General features: G+C 37.1%; 1 protein-coding gene across 4 annotated transcripts in view; it reads left to right on the forward strand.

Moving 5' to 3' along the window:
- The window catches only part of LOC126332942 (pleckstrin homology-like domain family B member 1), a 996,704-nt gene that overhangs the window by 748,342 nt on the left and 225,468 nt on the right, over positions 1-22,894 (forward strand). For all 4 annotated transcript variants that reach the window (XM_049996695.1, XM_049996697.1, XM_049996694.1 and 1 more), the window contains 8 exons: positions 2,579-3,038; positions 3,129-3,248; positions 4,025-4,224; positions 6,655-6,754; positions 8,365-8,589; positions 16,500-16,607; positions 18,703-18,874; positions 19,516-19,690. In XM_049996695.1, coding sequence (XP_049852652.1) covers positions 2,579-3,038; positions 3,129-3,248; positions 4,025-4,224; positions 6,655-6,754; positions 8,365-8,589; positions 16,500-16,607; positions 18,703-18,874; positions 19,516-19,690 — 1,560 coding nt within the window. The remainder of the gene's footprint in view (positions 1-2,578; positions 3,039-3,128; positions 3,249-4,024; positions 4,225-6,654; positions 6,755-8,364; positions 8,590-16,499; positions 16,608-18,702; positions 18,875-19,515; positions 19,691-22,894) is intronic.

A 22,894-nucleotide genomic window follows, 5' to 3' on the forward strand; every position in this document is an offset into this window, starting at 1 on the left:
TACCAAGAATAGCTCCAATGCTGAGGATTTAGCTAAATACAAGGAATACTGTACAATATTAAAGAAAGTAATTCAGACATCTAAACAAATACACTACGAGAAGAAGATAGCAATGTCAGGCAACAAAATAAAAGCAATGTGGGATGTAGTGAAAGAGGAGACTGGTAGAACCAGAAAGGAACAGGAGCAAGTAGCACTAAGGGTAGATGACACATTAGTAACCGATGGGCATAGTGTGGCAAATCTATTTAACAAGTACTTTATATCTGTTACTGATAGAATGGGATTTTCAGGATCAGTAAATAATGCCCTTGAATATCTGAAACTACCCTTTACAAATAGCTTCAGGTACATAAATATGTCACTCACTTCACCAAAAGAAATAACTTCCATAATAAAATCTTTAAAAACTAAGCATTCTAGTGGTTACAATGAAATATCAACAAAGTTAATTAAGGCATGTTCTTGTGAGTTTAGTACAGTTCTAAGTTACTTGTGTAACCAGTCAATTATAACTGGGACATTTCCTGACTGGCTGAAATATGCAGATGTTAAGCCTCTATTCAAGAAAGGGGATAAAGAGATGTCATCAAACTACAGACCAATTTCACTTTTGCCAGCATTCTCAAAAATTTTAGAAAAAGTAATGTACAGGCAGCTTCTCAACCATCTGACCACAAATAACATATTATCAAGAACACAGTTTGGATTTCTGAAGGGTTCTGATATTGAAAAGGCTATTTACACCTACAGTGAAAATGTACTTAATTCATTAAATAACAAGTTACAAGCAGCAGGTATTTTCTGTGATTTGTCAAAGGCATTCACTTGTGTAAACCACAACATCCTTTTAAATAAATTAGAATTCTATGGTGTCACGGGCAGTGCTGGAAAATGGTTCAACTCATACCTCGCTAATGGGAAACAAAGGATGTCAGTGCAAGGGATAAGTGAATTAAGTCATCAGTCATCATCAGAATGGGAAGAAATTACATGTGGTGTTCCACAAGGATCCATCTTAGGGCGATTGCTTTTTCTTGTGTACATTAATGATCTCTCATCAGTTACACTGCCAGAAGCAGAGTTCATTTTGTTTGCAGATGACACAAATATTGCAATAAATAGTATGTCAAGTGTAGTTCTAAAAGATCTGCTAATGATATTTTCATGGATATTAATAAATGGTTTAAAGCCAACTCACTGACATTAAACTTCAAAAAGACTCACTATATGCAATTCAGAACCTGTAAGAGGTTTCCACCCAGCATATGCATAAAGTACGAAGAAGAGGTTGACAGTCTTAAATTCCTGGGATTACAACTTGATAATAAATTCAGTTGGGAGGAGCAAACCACAGAGCTGCAGAAACGCCTTAACAAATCTGTATTTGCAATTCGAGTGTTAGCAGACATAGGCAACATAAAGCTTGCATACTTTGCCTACTTTCATTCCATAATGTCATATGGTATAATATTTTGGGGTAACTCTTCAAGTCAAACAATAGTTTTCAGAGTCCAAAAGCATGTAATACGTATTATTTGTGGAGTAAACTCACGGACGTCTTGTAGAAACCTCTTCAAAGAACTGGGTATACTAACTACTGCCTCTCAGTATATTTACTTCTTAATGAAATTTGTGCTAAATAATATATCTCATTTTCCAACAAACAGCTCAGTTCATACATACAATACCAGGAACAAAATTGATCTGCACAAACACTTAAAAGCACTTACTTTAGTTCAAAAAAGGGGTCCACTACTCAGGAACACTCATCTTCAATAATTTGCCAGCAAATGTAAAAAAATTTAGTTACAAACAGAGATCAGTTTAAAAGGAGCCTGAAAGACTTACTAGTGGCCAACTCCTTCTACTCCATTCACGAATTTTTTAATAGAAACAAATGATGTGTTGTATATACTTATACTATTAGTATTGTTATTTCAGCTTATAAAAATAAAAATAAAAAAAAAATGTGACATGTTCCACGTCCACAAGGATCTCCTCAACATGGATCTATGGAAAGAAAAACTAATCTAATCTATCTAATCTCATAAGAATGTAGCATAACCAATTCTCACCAAACAGTAATCAGAAAAGAGTCAACAAATGGATACTCCATCAATCCATTATGTTCTTTACTTTATTATTTCTCTTAATGCTTTAGTAGTTAATATTAACAGTAGGTACTTGATTTACAATTTTTTTTTTGTTCCCATTTCTTTCCTAACATCTTTATAAGTATTTCAGCTCCATGGCATCTCCAATTTTTCATGTTCTCAGTCACTTTCTGTTTCTTAATGTTAGGTATTGTAGGCTACCTTCCATAATACAGTGTCTGTATACCATCCAGCTATTTTTGTTCATCTTATTTTTGTCTGCTATAGCTATGACTTTGATTCATGTGACATTCTTGCAATGTACTTTGAAATTGTAGGATATTTTTCTGTTTTGGAATTTTTATGTAAAAAAAGACAGAAGTTAATTTTATTCAGTCATCTCAGCAAAACACTTCATATATTAAACTGAGTATTTCGGCATTTTAATTTTCTGTTTGTGATAGTTATTTGATTTCTTTCAGCCGAGAAATGGAAGATACAGCAGAAAATCGGTTAGCATTGTCCAATGACTATGATTTTGTAAGTTCACTATCTCAAATACAGAATTACCAAAATGGCACTGCGCCTCAAACTGCAAACCAAGTAGAAGCAAATAGTAATATAACTTCTAGCAATATTGGGGAAGGCCAGAAACCATTTGAGAGGGACAAATTTATTCTTCCTCTTGAAAATGGTTGCTCTGATTCATCACCAGCTGATTCTGTAGATATGCCTGTACATAAAGAACAGCCCAGCTTTTCAAATCAAAATGGAGAAGCTAGGGTCAATGTAAGTGAGATGGAGAAAAATATGAGTTTAGATAATAAGACTGACATACCAAGAACTGACAGAAGTTCAAGCCATGCATTTACACAGTTCAATCAGAGAAACAATGAAGCTGACAGGACAGAAATAGAATCTCAAATTCAGCAGCAAAGAAGAGTGAGTATATCTTATTGTGAAGCTTCTTTTTTTTTTTTTTTTTTAATTTTCATTGTGGATTGTAACTACTGAGAAATTCATTCATTTCAGACAACAAAAGATGAAGGGGATGCACTTCGGAAGGAAAGAAGCAAGCTTCTAGCAAGCATGTCTGGTATAAAACGAAAAATAACAGAAATTGAACAGCAAGAAGAGGAACTTCTGAGGGAGGTACTGAATAATTGGTTTTAGTGACTTTATATTTAGCTGTTGTCGTTACCACTTAATGGAGTGGTAACGGTTGTAGAAAATAACATAAGCAAACTTTCAATTTGTGTGATAGTTTTATTTACATTTTTTTCAAAAGTATCTTCAGTGTTGCAACTGTACATACATATTGCATGGCCAATGTGAAGTTGGTTTTTCTTATTTAACGTGTGACAACAAATATTTCTAGTGTGTAGCATTACTTTCCAAAAATTAGTCAGTAGTAACCATTTACTGTTCAGATTTTACAGTTGGACTCTGCAGTCTTTTGAGATTAGGAACAATTTCAATGTGTACAAGCTTTTTTTTTTTCATTTCTGCTATGTTAGATAATTCATTTTTATTTAGGTTCTTAATAATTTATTTGGCTTATTGGTCAACATCATATGACAATTGATGATCTTATAAGCTGAAGACTACTTAACATCATTTACAGTTCAAGACCATAGTTCTTAAATTTGGGATTGTTGTAGCAAGGAATGGCACAATAATCCATAGGTATGAATTACAGTCCTTTTTTTCCATCTAAAGAATATCAAGAGCAAACATGTAAAAATCAATTTAATTTCCTAGTGCAATAAGGCTGCTAAGGTGAAAGAGGTAAAAAAAAAACGACACAGTTTCACTAATAATAATATATCTACTCTGAAAATACCACAATTTTACATTTTACATTACCAATTATCTTTCAATAAAATGTGTCATTTACATCACACTGAAGATGGACCTTTTCCTTGCAGCTGGAACTTGAGAGAGCCCTTCTTGATGGAGAGCAGCAGTCACAAACTGAGAAGCTGTTACAGGAGGAAGACCGACTGGTAGCAGTGGAATCACGGATGGTGGAGCTAGATCATATTATGGAGAGAACTCAAGAAGAAGAATTAAAGAGGCAAGCTGAGTGCCAGAGAAGGCTTGATGAAATAGACAGAGAAGTTCGAAGGTAAGACAAGAAATCTTCCAAAATTTTCCTTAATTTATTGTGGTTGTATGTTTTTTCCACTTTTGCTGGAGATGATATCTAAATAGTAGGTGCACACATTTCTGTAATCAATTCTTCTCTCATAATTTTTATATCAGAAAAATTTACATATTCTTAACAGGCTGTAATTGTTTACCTTTTAAGTTTTTATTCACTTCCGTTGTGACATCTTTTTTTATCTGCTGCACATTCCCATTTTCATCCTATTATTTTCAGATGTTCTTACTAAACAAAGTTGAAATAAATATTGATTATTACTTCATATTTCTAACTCCACACACACACACACACACACACACACACACACACACACACACACACACACACACACTCACACTTACATACTAGAGATAAAGTCTATATCAGTAGGTGCATTCATATAAAACCTTCAGTGTGATAAATATGAAGATATGGTACTAATGACATTCTTCTGCAAACCACAATGGGAAGGAATGGTTAAGGTCTTGCATTTTGTGACTTTAAAATATACCTACATTTTTCATAAAGAAAATCTATTCTCCAAATTTTGTGATTGCTCAGTATCAAGAAATGTGCTTCTTTCCCAATCAAGTGTACCAAGGAGTTAAGCAATATTCTGAAGACAGCATGAGACCTACAGTATACTCATAGCTCTCCAAGAAACGCCTGTAGTTGTCACATACTGACATAATCTGTTAATATGATTGTTTGCAGACTCAATGGCAACAACTTACAAGTTATGGGAAATACACGTTCATGTATAGGCTGTAGCTGTTGTAGTGCACCTCCCCTATTGCACTGTGGCTCTTCGCAAAGGTCCCCTCCCCCAACTACTGATGTCCCCTCTAGTGACCCATGAGCAGGCGCAGGCCAAGTTATTTTCTGCACACACTACCTGTGTTGACCTTCGCCTCCACTCCTGATAACAACTTCAGGCAAATGAGCTATGAACCATTATGAATAATGTGTCACTGATCTTTACTTCTATCTTGGCTGTCATTGATTGGATGAAAATATTTCTTTATTTTGAATTCACTACTGTGCAGGTTTGGCTGTGTATTCATTTTCAAGTGATTGTCAGAAAATCTACAAATATGAACTATAAATCAACTCTTCATTGTTTAGATGAAAGAACAAAGAAGGTAACTTACATAGTGGAATCTGTAGTTATATAGGTGGCATCATGTTTAATGCATATAACATGGCAATAAATAAGATTCAGTTCCAAGTAGCATTTCAAAATTTAACTCCATCATAAACCAGAAGCCTTCAGCCTGCATGTGCTGAGCAGAACTCGGTAAACTATTGTAAAACCCTTCTGGCAGCTATAGGAGCAAAGCAGTGTTGCCACAATAACCCTGATAATGGCTGCTGTTTTCTCCCATAATTGTTGCTCCCTATGGTGCTACATGGGCAGCAGCTGTTCACTAATGACCTGTGGCAACAGTTTTTGCTTAGTGTTGTGGACCAAGTTGGTATATGGCAAAGGCTCCTCACTGGCATTTTAAAAGAGTGGAGGACATGAGGTTGGAGAACCAACTTACACCTCTCAGCCACCACTTTCACTACTCCCTAGTACAGTCAATAATAACACTGACCAGAAAGTTGTCAATAATGGTCATTGTCATCTGCTTTCTGTTGATTCACCAGCTTCACTTAGCCACAGCCCCGAGCACCCTCTTGGTGTATGCTTGTAGATCATCTGGTCATTCTGCAACTATAACATCTTTTTTCATCATTTTTGGGTGTGAATCCAGGATATTATTAATTTTTGTTCTGCTATTTTGGCTGACAAACTTTCAGCCATTCTCAAGGTGAATTGCTTGCGAAACCACTTTCACAATATTGTGGACTAAATGTGCAAGCAACTCACTTTCAGAATGGATGAAAGGTTGTCAGGTGAAATTTTAGAACAAGAATTAATAATATCCCAGATGAACACCTGGAAAATGATGGAATATTTAATCAGCCACGAAAACTTCAAGAAGCGCAAAATGTGGGAGACAGGATCAGGGGTTATTTTTTATGAGTATCTTTCCATCAGAGTACACTTATTTCCCAGATGTTATTTGTCCACCTTTCCACTGTATTTGCTGAATAGTATCCATGAATGTAAAGTTCAGCTATAACAGAAAGTTGTTAAGTTTGTCAGTGAATGTATGTAATGATATTGGCTTGAAATACGAAATATGAAATTTTCATTTTCCCACCATAAGTGGTATTATAAATAAATTTATGATGCTAAGCTCTTCTCAGATTTTCATTCCTTCATAATTGTCAATAATGAAATTTTACTGCAGAATTTTGTTTTGTTAGGATGTGCTCATATTCATGTCTTAATCTATAAATATATTTGATTTTATCTCTAAGCACTTAACAATAAAACAAGCTAGGAAGTTGTTTCTGTTGCAGGTTAAATGATGAAGCTACTGTGTGCACAGACATTGAGCGCCATAAGGAATTATCAGAGAAATTGAAACAACAACATGATCTCCTCGATTCTGAGAGGAAGGTAATGTAGAAAAAAATTAGTCACACTGTTTTATGTCAAATGTAACTATATTTGTTTTACACTTTTAATTATGTTTGAGTGTACTGAACATACACATTAACAGAAAATAAATCACAACACAAAAAATAAATAACATAGGGTGAGGAAATTTCAGAAATACATTCGCCTAGGTAACCTAACATTAAAAGATAACAAGTTAATATACATTTGAGATAATCCACTGCAAATGTGAAATGTTGGTACATTAATAACCTGTGTAATGACCAGATCTGGTAATCTAGTATGCCAAGGCAACATGTTGACACTCGGTAGAGCATGTTGGGTTTCAACAGCAGTATGTGGGTAGGCTTTGCCCTGTTGGAAACCCCCCATGAAATGCCGTTCGTGAATGGCAGCATAACAGATTTAATCACAAGACTGACATGCAAATTTGCAGCAGGATGTGTGGGATAACAGGGAGAGTGCTCCTGCTGTCACATGAAATTGCACCCCAGACCATAATTCCAAGTGTGTGTTCAGTGTATCTAACACACAGACAGGTTGGTTGCAGGCCCTCAACTAGCTTCCTCCTAACCAACACAAGGCCATCACCAGCACTGAGGCAGAACCAGCTGTCATCAGAAAACACAACAGACCTCCATCCCTCCAATGAGCTCTCGGTTGGTTTGAGTTTAGTGGAATGCACACTACAGGGTGTCTGGCTCAGAGCTGTCCTTGAAATAACAGATATGTAATAATTAATTGCACTTACGTAACTGCCTTGGGGAATGAAAATGAGGTATAATAAGAGGTTTAATGTCTCATTGATGATAAGGTCATTATAAGTGGATTGGCAGCTTAGATTAGGGAAGAGCAGGTTAAGAAGTCAGTGTATCCTTTTGAAAGAAACCATCTTGATATTTGCTTAAAACATATATGGATGTGGATTTGAACTGTAGTTTTCTTAAATGCATATCTAGTGTTTTAATCCCCAAACTGTATCAATTTTAATATAGAACCAAACAAGGAAGTGCAGTGGTAGACCATTGAAAATGTCAGAGTGGTCTGGAGTTAGGCATTATTTTGGATACTTGTTGAGTAATTTGTCATCTGAGTACTCATTAAAAGGAACAAAAATTGTAAATTTGAAATACCAGAAACAAATTATACTGCCAGTAATGTGTTATTAAGAAATTATCAGTAGGTAGTCAGTCTTTTAAGCCAAATTGTTAAGATCCTTTGGCTTTGCTCTACCAGAAACAGATAATTATGCTGGAAAGAAAACAATTATTAATGATTTTAAAGAGAGAATGTTTGATCAACATGTATTATCCAGTTTTTAGATGAGTTAGTCACATCCCATTAAACTGATCTCAGATTCATATGAATGCATCAAGGTAGCAAAATGTATGTGACATAAAAATAAGCTCCCAGCTGCTTAGTGCCAATAAATTACCAGTATTACCAGTTGTAAAACAGGATAAACACGTTTGTTATTTGTATGAGTGTTACTGTACTTAGTTGAAAAGTCATAAACTTTCATTCCTCCTGAAATATGTGCTTTTTTGTATTTTCTTTATTCTATTAGAACTGTCCCAATGTACTTTGTTATTTTGGTTGTATTTTTAAAGATGTTTGAAGATATGGAGTTCCATCACTTAGAGGAAGAAGCAAGCTGTCTGGCAAGAAGAGAAGAGTTGCAGCGTGAACTGACGGAAGTGTATACACGTATAGAGGCAAGGCGTTGCCGCATGAGGGAGCTTGATCAGCAGCGGCTAGAGGCAGATCGAGCAGCACAAGATGAGGGAGACCAGCTGGAACAGCAACTTCTTCAGCACCTAAGACTGCGTGATGAAGTGCGTATTACTGACATGTTTATAGGATATCATGTAACAAACTATATAAAACAATGTGTATGTTAAGATTCTGTATGGAGACGAATGCTTATTCATTTTACTGTCACAAATAAAAATAAAAAGTCCAGCACAGTATGGTGATGTTATGCAGACAGTATGGTGATGGTGATGTGATGCTGCTGATTATGATAACAATTACTACTACTACAAAATTGCAGTAAATGGCCGTTTCATGCGTAAACGACAGCCAGAAATCAAGTTAGTTGTGTTGTATGCCATGTTTTAAGGCGTAGCTTGTGATGAACACTAACTTGGCTAGTTAAGAGTCAGATTAACAACCTGGAACCTCCACAACTTATAATCCCTAATGGGAGTAGCAGTTTTCTTTATAATTCAGAAGATTGTCACCTCTGACATAGCTTTGCATAAGTAAAATTGACAATTCACACAACAGTATAAATTCCTCATTAAGCTGTGACCTCATAATCCATGACTCGTGGAGGCTGGAAGGCTCCCAACCAAATTCATAGTTACAGTCTTTACATTACCCTTACCATATTGGTTTCTAATTCACAAGTGTGGTCTGTAAGTTGTTGCTACTGTGTTGTTTACTAATTTGAACAGTCTGAGTTTGGAACACACAAATAGGGCACTTGTTCATGGTGACAATGAGCCCAACAGAATTTCCTCTATGTACTGTATTTACTCGAACCTAAGCTGCACTTCTTTTCCGCTTTTTGTAATCCAAAAAACTGCCTGTTGCTTAGAATTGAGTGCAAAGCAAGCGGAAGTTCTGAAAAATGTTGGTAGGTGCCACCACAACTAACTTCTGCCGTTGAATGTATGTAGCACTACACAGGCATGCTTTGTAAGCACAAAGATAAATACTGGTGCCAAAACCTCTGCATCAGTAAATAAATTTAAAAAAAAAGGGGAAGACGAGATTTTTTTCTCTTCCCCGAGTTTCGACCACTGCATTTTCATCCATTATCCAACAAAGTAAATACAAATTTCGTATTGTTCATCTTCAAATGTAGCAGAATTTCAATGTAGTACAAAAATCCGACTGGCAAGACTGTTTGGGATATTTCTCAATGTGGCAAACTCTATGATCTGAATTTTTTCCTGCCTGTGAGAAGAGATGGTTGCTAATAGAAACCTGATGAAATGTGAATCACATGCAGTATTCTCCTCACCATAAGAATAATATGAATATAAACATTTTGCCATGTATTCTTTTGTGTTTGCTGCTATCACATTTAAACCCTGTATGTATAATAAACTACGAAACTAGAGTGAGACACCAGCAAACGCAGAAGAATATACATGTCGTGTCATGTTTATATTCGTGTTATTCTTATGCCTAGTAGTGATACAGTCAGAAATGAAGCACGGCAACTGACTAGAGTTTTAAATCTAAGATGACTCTAATTTCTGTGCAGAATTTGATGTACTAAAGAAGCGGCCGCGAAGATTTTCAAACGGAGAAAAATTTTCACATAACTCTCGTTCAGAACATGTTCTATCATTCGCAGTCTATTATTTGGTTCTTGTTGATCATTATCAAAGAAAGCAGCTGTGTAAGTAACAACAAATAGCAGTTTTTTTTTTAAGCGGCGGTAGTGCGCACAAAAGCAAGCCATGCCCCGAGTGGAGACAGGCCTTAAACACGCACTATCAGACTGCGACAAACAATGCATGACACAGTACAGTAATGCAGTTTCAGCTTAGAGTGACGTAAACACCTAAACAAAGAATATGCCGCTTATCAGATTAAAGAAAAATAAGCAATCAATTCAAACCAGACGAAGCACGTGAAAAAGGAAGAGTACACGTATAAATACGGACGGAGCGCCTGACGCATAGCAATGGCTACCTGGTAAAGCTAAACTGCTAAGCTTACGACTCGAACCAAACTACTGTAGCTGTATCGTCATTCATTCGACCTAAATTGTGTCTCATATTACAATGGAACAACTTTGTTTGTATTTGGAGGTGCGGGCTAAAACTTTTCTCTCCCATTGAATTTAGAGTCTCAAATTTTAGGTGCGGCTTAGATTTGAGTGCGGCTTAGATTCGAGTAGATACAGTATCTCTTTCATTTTTTTTCATACCGGTGTTGAAGTATTAAGTTATTTTGTGTGTGTTGCAGTAACTTAGGGAAGCAGCCTGTGACTTTCAGGAGACTTGATTAAATTTTGACACTGATTTCTCTCATCCTTTGCCAACAAATTTACTAAATGAGGATCTGGTAGCACTGTACAGACATATTGTAAGAGTCTTTCCCTGAATCATCCTGAGCCCAGACCAGACCCAGCAGCAAGCTCTCTTATTAAAGAGGAAGGTGTCCATGTATGAACACAATTTTGTCGCATGTGTACCCCTGGCAATGACAGGTGGTTTCAGCTCCCATCATCAGTAGCTGTTAATGTATGACAGATGACAATGAAATCATTTTAAATATGAGATGTAGACCCATTTGTAGCCTTTGTCCTGAAAGCTTGGCAAATTACACCTAACACAAAATGAAAAGAGTGATAAAGTGTACAGAAAAAAATGGTGTAGACATAACAAGCTGTTTAAATGCTAGAGGAAGCCAATGACATTCTGCTTCAAGTATGACTATGGCACACAAAGCACTTTGGTGTTCCAATTTGTGAAAGGTTGTAATTTTACACAGTCTTGTTAAATGTAGATAGCTACTTCTATATTCTGTTATCAAAATGTAGTACCAATGGAGACACACTGTTCTAAAGAATGCAAAATAACACTGTCCAGTCTTCGATAGAATATTATTGTTTGGCAAGAGAAGAAGAAGACTGTACATGCGGTTTGCATGTTTTGATACTGTGAAGCTCTAAAGGAACAACAGGGAAAGGCAAAAGTAATCTCAGCAAAACCATTTTATATTTCCTATGTCAGGTAACACCACCCATCAGGCATCACAAATTCATCTGAGAAGAAATAATTACATCACTAAAGAGGTATTTCTTCTAGAAGTGAAAGGTGTATGGAAAATAAATATTTATGAGTTACCTAATGTTGCCTGCTACATTGGATCTAGTAGTATTGTACCTGTTTTTTTACCTGAGATATCAAGGCACACCTGTCAGTATGTGTCACTGTATGTGCAGAAATTTCAAATGACATGAAAAATTCATTGCTCTTAATGCATTAATGTCTTTGGTATTGGCACATGAACCTCTAGTGAGTTTTAAATGGAAGGCCCCAAGTAAGGTCTGATGATGTAGGTGTAGGACACTGGCAACAATAACAAAGTACTCAGATTCTGTTTCTGGTATTTCATAACTTCGACCTCTTCTGAACAGTGATGTCACATCTCTTTGTTACACACAGTCCAATCACATTAATGTGACCACCTGTCAGAAGCCTGAATAACCACCTTGTGCAGCACAGACCACTGCGAGACATGCAGGTTGAGAGTCAGTGAGACTATAGAAAGTACCGACAGGGATGTGGATCCATGTGGATTCTAATGCTGTGGGCAGCTGCACTAGGTTTCTCACATGAGGATCCATGACATGAAAAGCTAGATCAGTGTGATCCTACAAATCTCAATTGTGTTTAAGTCCCAGGAGTTTGGTGGTCAAGGGGGAATAGGAAATTCATCCTGGCGCTCTTCAAATTACACGCATACACTGCAAGCTGTGTGACACATTGCAATGTCCTGCTGCCAGATGTCATCATGCCAAGGAAAACCATACTGCCTGTAAGCATGGACATGGTCTCCAAGTATAGATACATACTTGTACATCCATTGTGGCTTCCAGAATGATGAGATTACTCATGGAACTCTACAAAAACATTCCCCATACCATAACGCACACACAGTGCTTGCTTTAAGATGTTTCATGCCATACACACTGATGGCCATCTGCTGAAAAGGGCACATGCTGTTACTCAGTGGACACTGAGTTGCGGTATTGGTATACTAATCCAATATTTGTTTCCAATGATAGCAGTCAGCGTGGGTGTATGGATCTGATGCCTGGTTTGTTGGCCAATATGCAGCAACATTCGATAAATGGTCATTGAGGAGATTTTGTTGGTACCCACTTGGTTCATGTGGGGAGGGGGGGGGGGGGGGGGGAGAGGGGGTCAGTTGCTCAACAGTGGCATGTATATTCACCCATACACATCTCTGCAGCCTTCGTTCACCTGTCATCTATGCCCCTTGGTGCACCAAAGTTGCCTCAGCACCGATTTTGGATAGTGCCATTTTGCCATGCATGATATACTTTAACCATGGCATCATGTGAACAATTTAAAAACTTAGCTATTTCATAAATGCTCCCAAAAGGCAGTGATTACATCCTTTTGAACACCAGATAAATCACTCCATTTCCGTGTTACAACTGCTACTGCACTATTTCCTCTGTCCCCTCAACATGCTTCATATACCCTCCACTGCTAGTGCTGCCACCTGCTGTCTGTGAGTAGTCATTGCACATTTGTGGTGAACACAGGCAGTGATCACATTAATGTGATTAAGCCATGTGTTAAGGTATTCAGAATAAAACTGAAATTCATTACTACATAGAATTTTCAGGTTCACAACCCATGGCTTTGAAACATAAACAGTACAACTAATTTGACATATCTTTCAAATGGCTAAAGTAATAAAAACTAAACTAAACAGACCACCTACACAGTCTGACAGAAAATCAAAATCACTTCAACTTATGGCAGTATTCACAACTAAATCAACACTTACATCTTTCAGAAGACTTGTTTTAAACAGGTTCCCATGGATTGCATCTTGAAGTAGAACAGTAATGTTATTTTTAAGTCTCAAATATTGATAGTGCACTGTTAGTCTCATTCACAATTACTTCTGAATAAATGTTGTATGAAAGTTCTGGCAGAGTGTAAATACTTTTGGATTTAAGGAGACCACTCACTGAAAGCTGACCCACTTAGCTGTCAGTAGGCATGCACAAAAAGAAAGAAAACGTGATATGTCAGACTTCTGGGATGGGATAACTCTGGCAGAGCTCATAGGTGAAAGAGTCAGACAGTTGGTAGAGGTGCTCTGTCAAGCAGGTACTCTGACTTGTCAAAAGAGTGGTAGAGCCTTTGTCTGCAGGGAGGATGATCAGGTCAGGATCTGTTCTCAGGTTGTCCATAACTGTCTTTTCTTCTGCTGAAAGATTTATGTTCTTAGGAAGTGACCTGGGGTAGGATGGTGAGGCCAAGTTGGAGTAAGGAATTCATGGTGTGTGTGTGTGTGTGTGTGTGTGTGTGTGTGTGTGTGTGTGTGTGTGAGTGAGAGTGTGGGTGCGCGCGCACGTGCTCAATGAAGAACCTGAAATTTTCAGCACAGGGCAGGAGCATGTAGAGGAACTTTGGCTGAAGCTTAAAAGAATAGTATACTATGCATTGGATAGATATGTATCCAGTAGAACAGTTCATAATGGGAAGGAACCTCCATGGTATACAGTCACAGTAAAGAATCTACTAAGGAAACAGTCCTACTGCACAATAGGTGCAAAACAAAGCGTAAGATTGTAGATACAATTAATGAAACGCATTTGATTATCAAAAGAGCAATGATTGAGACCTTCAATGACTACCGTAGCAGAATGTTATTGAGCCATGTTTCACAGAACCCAAAGAAATTCTTGTCATATGTCCAGTCTGTTAGTGGCACCAAAGTTAGTGTCCAGTTCCTAGTGAATGAGACAGGAACTCAAATTAAGTGTAGCAAAGCAAAAGCTGAAATGCTTAACTCCATTTTCAAATGTTCTTTTACAAAGGAAAACACAAGAGAATTGCCCCAATTTAATCCTCATACCGCTGTAAAGATGAATGAAATAAGTATTAGTATGAAATCGTAAACTGAACAAAGCTCCAGGGCCTGATGCAGTCCCTGTCAGTTCTATACTGAATTTGCAGTGAGTTACCCCATCTTCTAACTATAAGCTATCATAGCTCCTTCAAACAAAAAACCATGCCCAGTTCTTGGGAAATGGCATAGGTCACACCTGTCTACAAGAAGGGTAGTAAAAGTGATCTAAACAATTACCATCCAATATCCTTGACATCTACATCCATACTCCGCAAGCCACCTGACAGTGTGTGGCGGAGGGTACTTTGAGTACCTCTATCGGTTCTGCCTTCTATCCCTTCTATTGATTTGTTGTAGGTTCTTAGAGCTATCTTGAACCAAATGACCATCTAAATGCCAACCAGCATGCAGTTTGAAAACAACAATCATGTGAAACAAAACTTGCACTTTCCCACATGACGTATTGAAAACTTTGAATCAAGGCAGTCAGGTAGATGCTATATTTCTTGATTTCTGAAAAGCATTTGACTCTATACTGCACGTACACTTATTGCCAAAAGTATGATCGTATAGGGTATCAAGTGAGATTTGTGACTGGATTGAGGACTTTTTGGTAGGGAGGATGCAGCATGCCATCTTGGATGGAGAGTCATCATCAGATACAGAAGTAAATTCAGTTGTGCCCCAGGGAAGTGTGTTATGACCCTTTTGTTCATGTTGTATATTACTGACATTGCAGACAATATTAACTGTATAATCAGGCTTTTTGCAGATGATGCATTTATCTGTAACGAAACATTACCTGACAAAAGCTGCATAAATATTCAGTCATATCTTGGTAAGATTTCAAAGTGGTGCAGAGATTGGCAAGTAGCTTTAAATGTTCAGAAAAGTAAAATTATGCACTTCACAAAACAAAAAAACATAGTATTGTATGACTATATCATCACAGTTGGAATCAGCCAACTCATGCAAATACCTGGGTGTAGCACTTTGTAGAGATGTGAAATGGAATGATCACATAGGTTCAGTCGTAGGTAAAGCAGATGGTAACTTTGGTTTATTGGTATAATACTGGGAAGTGCAATCAGTCTACAATGGAGATTGCTTACAAATCACTTGTGTGGCCAGTTCCAGAATTCTGCTCAAGTGTGTTGGACCCGTACCAGATACGAGTAGCAAGGGACAGTGAACTTTCACAAAGAAGGGCAGCACAAATAGTCACAGAATTGTTCAATTCATGGGAGAGTGTTGTAAAGATACTGAAGGAACTGAAGAACTGAACTGGAATACTCTTGAAGAAGATGTAAACTATCCTGAGAAAGTCTATTAACAAAGTTTCAAAAAACTGGATTTAAGTGATTAATCTAGGAATGTACTACAACCCCCTACATACTGTTCACTGGGGATCATGAGGATAAGCTTAGAATAATTACTGCATGCAGAGAGGCATTTAAACAACAATTTTTCCTGGGCTCCATATGTGAATGGAACAGGAAGAAACCTAATAACTGGTACAGTGGGGTGTATCCTCTGCCATGCACCTCACAGTGCTTTGCAGAGTATATATATAGACGCAGATGTAGAACATTTTGAAAGAGTTTTGAGGGAGCAGTGAAGCTACTGTAATTTTAAGAACTGTTACCTGCATATGCACTCTCCACCAATCTGTTGCAGGTGAATTTTTACCTTTCCTCATTTTCCATGCTATTTAATTCTGGCATTTCCTTTGCACAATAACACTATAAAGTATTCATTTCATGACATGAAGATGGCTTTGTATTCCTAAATTGTGGTTTTCATGTGTCTCTAGTTCAAGTCCTCAGAATACCTAGGAAACATTTTCACAAATGAGGCAGTGGGAGGATGGTGGAGAATGCTGTCAATGGAGAATGCTGTAAATTCATGAAGAAAACAATTTAAAACTCTGTAGGAAAGGCATTAATTTAATTTAGTTTGTCTAATGTTTCTTACCTGTGGTTGTCTGTATTGTCTGACCTGTAGCTTAGATACCTATTCTTTTCGGGTCTTTAAACAACAAACCATTGCATGTGAAATTTGTATCATCAATGGGATAACATTTACATGCTTTTTTTCATAGGGCCGGAGTAGATTGCGTGCTATTGAACTTCGCTTGGAGGAGTTGGCAAGGCAGGGTATTGTGAGCAGTCCTGAATCTAGTCCAGATGCTTCATCAGATGTGGAAGAGGTACAGAGCATTAACAACTTCTGCATCAGTTGCTATTTAGTGCAAGAACAACACCATTACTCCTTATTATAGTACATTTCTGTGCCTCTATGCATGGTTTTCTGCTTACACTCTGAGTAGTTTTAAAACTAATGTAGTATGAGTAACATTGTAGCACAATTTAATACTGGTATTCATGGTAACTGAAATTCTTTACTTTAAACTTCTATCTTCTTATGAAGAGTTACAAAAGTAACCATTCTGGCTTCAAATCAAATAATAATATCTCTGCACAGACTGATCACTACATGAATTGGCAGATATATGCAGTCAATTGCACAGATTGATACCCTAATCACTCAACACCAAGACAGTTGATATGCTTTAAAACAGTTGAACTGCTTCCGTTTGAAAGGATACCTCTCTCCACATTAATTAATTGACTTCCTCCAAACTCTGAAAACATTTTCATGGATAATAATGTCTTGCTCTACATCAGTATATCCAAACCCAAGAAATTGCTATGTTTACATTTCAGCAGTTCCTGACCTCTCCAAGTGAAATGCTGCCTCCCACACAGCTTGGTGTTAATGGCAAATGTACATTTAATTCTCAAACAGATTTCTTGTGTCTTCTTAGTTACCTACTGCCCGGTGCACTCTTATAAACAGCAATGGGGTTGGCTTCTTGTCACTTAGCAGTCTTCTCACCTATGATGTATCAATAAATGCCTCCAGAAGAGCTCTGATTTTCTACAGCCATTTTGTAAAATCATGTACATCTTCTCACTGTCCTTCAGATGCACCTAAATTAGTTTTTTGTCACATTCCCTCTGCAATTCCTTAGAGGTTTTCTGCCGTTATATCCTTGCTATATGGTTCATATACCATTATCAGACCGAGTGAGGTGGTGCAGTGGTTAGCACAATGGACTCGCATTCGGGAGGACAATGGTTCAATCCCTTATTTAGGTTTTCTGTGACTTCCCTAAATCACTTCAGGCAAATGCCAGGATGGTTCCTTTTAAAAAAAAGGGCATGGCCAACTTCCTTCCCCGTCCTTCCCTAATTCGATGAGACCGATGACCTCACTGTTTGGTCTCTTCCCCCAACCAATACAACCATTCTCAGAGGAAGACTTGTCTTCACATGTCAGCATCATTACTACTAAGATGTCAGTGAGATTGAATAGACACAGCTGAAGAAAATATTCTAGTAGTGAAAAATACCCAGCTGCAGGCAACTTTCTCACAAACAGTATCTGTAACTTTGTTAGCTGTCCACCGCACTTGCCATATGGGTTCTACCTTTAGATACATCTCAGAGCTTTGCAAACATAAATTTCCTATGCAATATATACTTAATAACCACCACACACACCTACCCATACCCTAATTGCTGTCATTGTCTACCTACTTTACACTTCATTTTCATTCGACACAATTACAAAATTCTTCCGAAAGGACACTGGTTTCACCCTACACTGGCTATCATCATAACTAAAGAGGAACAGAGAAAAACTCACATTCTCTGATGATGGAACGTCATTTTTATCAAAAATTGTCTGCCTCCTTCCATTCTCACCACCACCCATCTCCACCATGAAAAAACTAATTTTTATTGTTTACAGTTTTCATTTATTTACCTTGTGCTACATCTTCACTGATTCTTCTTTTTTTTCTGTCCCAGTTTATCACACCTTAACTTTGTTTTGTTCTCTTGGTCACTGGTCTTCAGTCTTCACCTCAGTTGTAAAATCAAAACTCTTGCACTCTCCTTTTAGTTTTGGTAACTCCAGCCCTTTCCTCTCTTTTTGCCTGTAATTATGTGAACCTTCATTTTTCTTTGAATACTACTGCTGCTGCTGCTGCTGCTGCTTTTTAGAAGAATCTTTTTATTTAAATGTGATGACAGTTAACTTTTGATAAATTTACAGCTTTGGCAAATGGTGTAGCTGGCTCAGGCAAGTGGGTTGATGATTTAACCTCCTAATTAAAGTTTTTACACTTTTTTATATCTTTTTAATTACAGTTGCTATTATGTGTCCAGTTAACCTGGAGATGATGTAATTCTCCATATTTCATCTTGTAGCTCAATTTAATTATAATTTTCTTCCAGTCTGATGGTGCAGGTCAGCCTAATGGCATGCAATCTCAAGAAGATTTGGATCGTATCAGTCGTGTGACTTCTCGAGCACCAATGGACCTAGCAACAGGTTCTCTGGGTAGACGTACAATTGCTTCTCTTCAAGAGATTGAGAGGAACCGCCATTTACATTTAGCTCAGCAAGGTAAATCAATATAAAAATTGGGGATACATATTACCTCTTAATAAACTCTCTTTCAGAGAAATAAACAAAGAAGTGCTGACAGCAATACAGCTTCACTTTAAGAAGATATTAACCCGTTTATGCATTCATAGTCAGTCACAAAAGTACAAACCTTGAAAAGCTATTCTCAGAAGTAAAACTGTAGTAAGTTTCTTCACTTTTTCTAGAGACAAAAATTTTGAAAGCTTGTGTACAGTGTGAATCATTGATGTTAGTAGCATGCACGTTACCTTGTGGCATCAGCATTATTTGGAAGGAGGATTATTGGTATTCTGATTTGAAATTAGATACCATCAGTAGAAGTTTTAAATAATACCAATCTTGTAAAAAGTTGTTCAGTACATCAAAACAGCATGCAGTCCACCTTAAAGTGCAAATATTACTTGACAATTAAAATAAAGAGAAATTTAATTTCAAGTATTGGTAGATACTATTAATCATACACACATCAAACAATCTTCAGAACTAGTTTGTATTTAGTAATTTAGCAATTAACATGCTTTAGTTTGACTGAACATTAGTAAAAAATTATTTTGATGTCAGTTAAAACACATATATAGTGTATACTTTCAGCAAATAACAAAGCAATCTGTTGCATCCAGGTAGTATGGTAATTGAAGAGGAACGCAAGAGAGTTCAAGAACTGAAACGAAGAGTGCAAGATGAAGTCAGAGCACAGTGGGAAGAGCGCCGACAGAGAGAAATGAATTGTAACAGTCTCAATAGTGTTGGCAGTGATGAAACAAGTCTCACATCAAGTGATGTTCCCACTGAAAGGTAAGAAGCTGTAGCCATTTGGACAGTGACTTACATGGACCAAGTTTTATAACAGAAAAGAAGTATTATTTGCAGTAGAAATTAGCAATATTTGCAACAGTTCTTTACAAAAGTACAAGACATGGACAAAATGACAATTTTATGTATACAGACCAAAGCGATAAGTAAAAACTTTTACCAAGGCTGGGAATCAAACCATAGGCACTGCCTCCCCAGTCTACTCCACACTACTGGGTTTCAGGCTGGATCCCCCATTTACATTTGATATTCAGATGCTATTGCAAAACAAGCAGAGCCTCGGCAATGCTGTTCATGTGGAAGGGGGAATTTGAAATAGACAGGGGAGGCAGTGATAATTTGGACCAAGTAGGAGGCTTGCCACGGTAATCCATGTAGTTCCGTGAACCACTGTACGAAGGTGGCTTAGTGACTAATGCACCTGCATAGTAAGCAGGTGACCTGGGTTCAATTCCCAACCATGATACAAATTTTCACTCACCGCTTTAGTCTATATACATAAAATCATGTCTGTAAGAGACTAATAAAGTCTGTGAAATTGTGTCATTTCATTTATGACAAATTTAGTTGAAGAGGCAGACACAAATTTGCTACACTCTGTGGGATATTTCAGACAGCCTAAACATTTTAAGTGCCATTGTAACACAGTGTGTTTAAAAAATGTCAGTCACAACTCAAAGGTAGCCATTTCAAATCCTTGTGGGGTAAATATTTGTTAGTAGTATTTGGCTGTCAGTGGAAATAATCTTCAGGATCTCCCAGTAAACAAAGCTATTTATGACTTTAATTTACTATGCTAGTTAGATTCACTCTAAACATAGTTCATACTATCTGTGGGCTTTATGAATTATAATTCATACTAATGCAGTAATCATGATCCAATAGCAATTTGACTTCTCAGACCAAAGATGCACTTTCAGATGGGCATTTCATTATTATTTCATGATCTTCAGATACACTAATTAATTTCTGAATTATAGTTTATATAGAATGACTTATGTATGGTATGAGGGAACATCATAAAATAATAAAATACAGGCCCTATCAGTCAACATTTTTATTCTACTTTCGTTAATTTATTTAGCTGCATATAACAGTTTTGATTATGTATTATAAACCTGAAAGTAGATTCTCCTTGTAAAAAAAATAATGTGCATGAAAAGGCAGTGACATTGCATAAGAAAGTATACTAAATATGTGTGACCTAAGGAGCTTTGTCACACTTTCCAAAAATGTAATTGTGTAGGCACAAAACATTACAAGTCTGGATACACATGTTGTACATACATAATATTTTACTTAGAAAAGTAGAAATGACACTCTCCCAAACACTGTTACAAAAAATTGGAAGAGTTATTGTAGAAAATGACACAGAACTGTTCCACAAAATTTTGGTAGAACTGCTGCGCATCACTGACTTCCTGGCCTGGAATTTAAGCACAGAGTCTTCTACCAATTTTGAGATGAATACTGGTGGAGGGGCACTGAGCTCCAGGAACTAATTACAAAAAAGATGGGGATTTAGCTTTAGTAACATGTGTGTTTTGCCAGTGTCCTGGCCTCTCCATATGTGGGCCCATTTCACCTGTGGTTTGCTCACACTCCTTACTGACATCCATCTTGTTATTTTATGGATGATGGTGAGGATTTTATACACCAAGTTCAAGCAGGAAGAGAGGGGATGTCTATTATCTACCCTTGTGGGATCACAGTTTCAGGTTCACTGGTTTTTCACTTTAAGATGTGACTTTATGGTCATGAAACTAGTTATGATTGAGTGATCAGTAAGTCATATTTGGAGCTGTTGCTGTTTTATCAGATTAAATAGATCACAACAGCTGTGGTCGCCCCATATAGCAAGTGACATGAAAAAAAAGTACTGAACTAGTCGCTATGAACGCTCTAAAATATCCATCATAATTTTAAGCTGGACTCCAGGCAATTCGCAAAACTCTGAAGTGCATACCACACTTGTCGCACCTACAATTAGAATTACTTGAACTCCCTAATTATAACTGCTATCCGCTGTATTATTTTAAGGAGGTTGCTTGAAGAACAGACAACTGAAAAGATTACTGATAAGAAACACTGAATGGGGCCCCATGCTGAGGATGTAAGACTATTTCTAGCAATTAAAAATAGGGTAACACTTACAGTACTTCATTGAGGTTCATCCATACATTGCACAAAACCATTTGATTGAATACCACCAACTCCATACATAAGATAACAGGAGAAAGGGAGGACTGCAGAAAAACAGTAAGACATCAACAGGAGGCCCATTTGTAGAGACATTTGGTGATTTATACCTGAAAATAGTATCTCAAGTCTTTCTTTTCTTTTTCTTTCTTTTTTAATTAAAAAAAAGCAAGGAGCAGTCTGGATTCTATGAACCAGAAAAGTTAGCTGACTGCAGTTGGTTTGTGAACAAACTTAGACATGCAATGTCCCAGATCTGTGGAGGGGAATTACTGGCTTCTCACTAAGAGTTAAATGGAGCTGGATTGACGTTCAGGAGGATAACAATTCAAATCCACATGAGTTAATGAAATTTGCAGCCTTCATGTATGAAATGAAAAAGATAAGGGGACATTTCTTTAGCACTTGCAGTGAGGTGCAACAACTTTCTGTAGAGGATGATGTCATGAACTCCAAACTGCGTTATACGTAGCTCCGATATGAGACAAAAGTGCCTCCATTGTTTGCATGACTGAAGTCACAGCCTCTCCTCTCGGTGATCTTTTATTTATTGATAGCTTAAGACTGGCTACTGGTTCACAGTAATGATGGTTTGAACAAGTGATCTGTCTTGATCGGGCATTGTCTCATTATATAATTTAGAAAAGCCCATCTTTCACCACAGTTTTAACAGTTCATCTTAACCACTACCTGAAATTCTCCTTGTGCTATCCCATACCTGTATTGGTTTGGGGGAACAGTTGAATGAGTTGAAAAATTATTAATATAATCTCTTCTTTTCCCCTTACTAATACAGTTGAACTTTGTCCTCTTAACCTAAAAGGCTTCAAGGCACAAAGTTGATGGTGTGCTCTCAAATCTCCACAAAGCCAGTCTTTCCCACTCTTCTTTTAGATCTTGTAAGTTTATAATCATCAAATCAAAGCAAGAGAAAACACCCCTAGTGGGTTTTGAATTACTGTTAATTAGTGCAGGTTTGAATTACTA

Source organism: Schistocerca gregaria, chromosome 2 (assembly GCF_023897955.1).
Source record: "Schistocerca gregaria isolate iqSchGreg1 chromosome 2, iqSchGreg1.2, whole genome shotgun sequence".
In the NCBI taxonomy this organism is placed as follows: domain Eukaryota; kingdom Metazoa; phylum Arthropoda; class Insecta; order Orthoptera; family Acrididae; genus Schistocerca; species Schistocerca gregaria.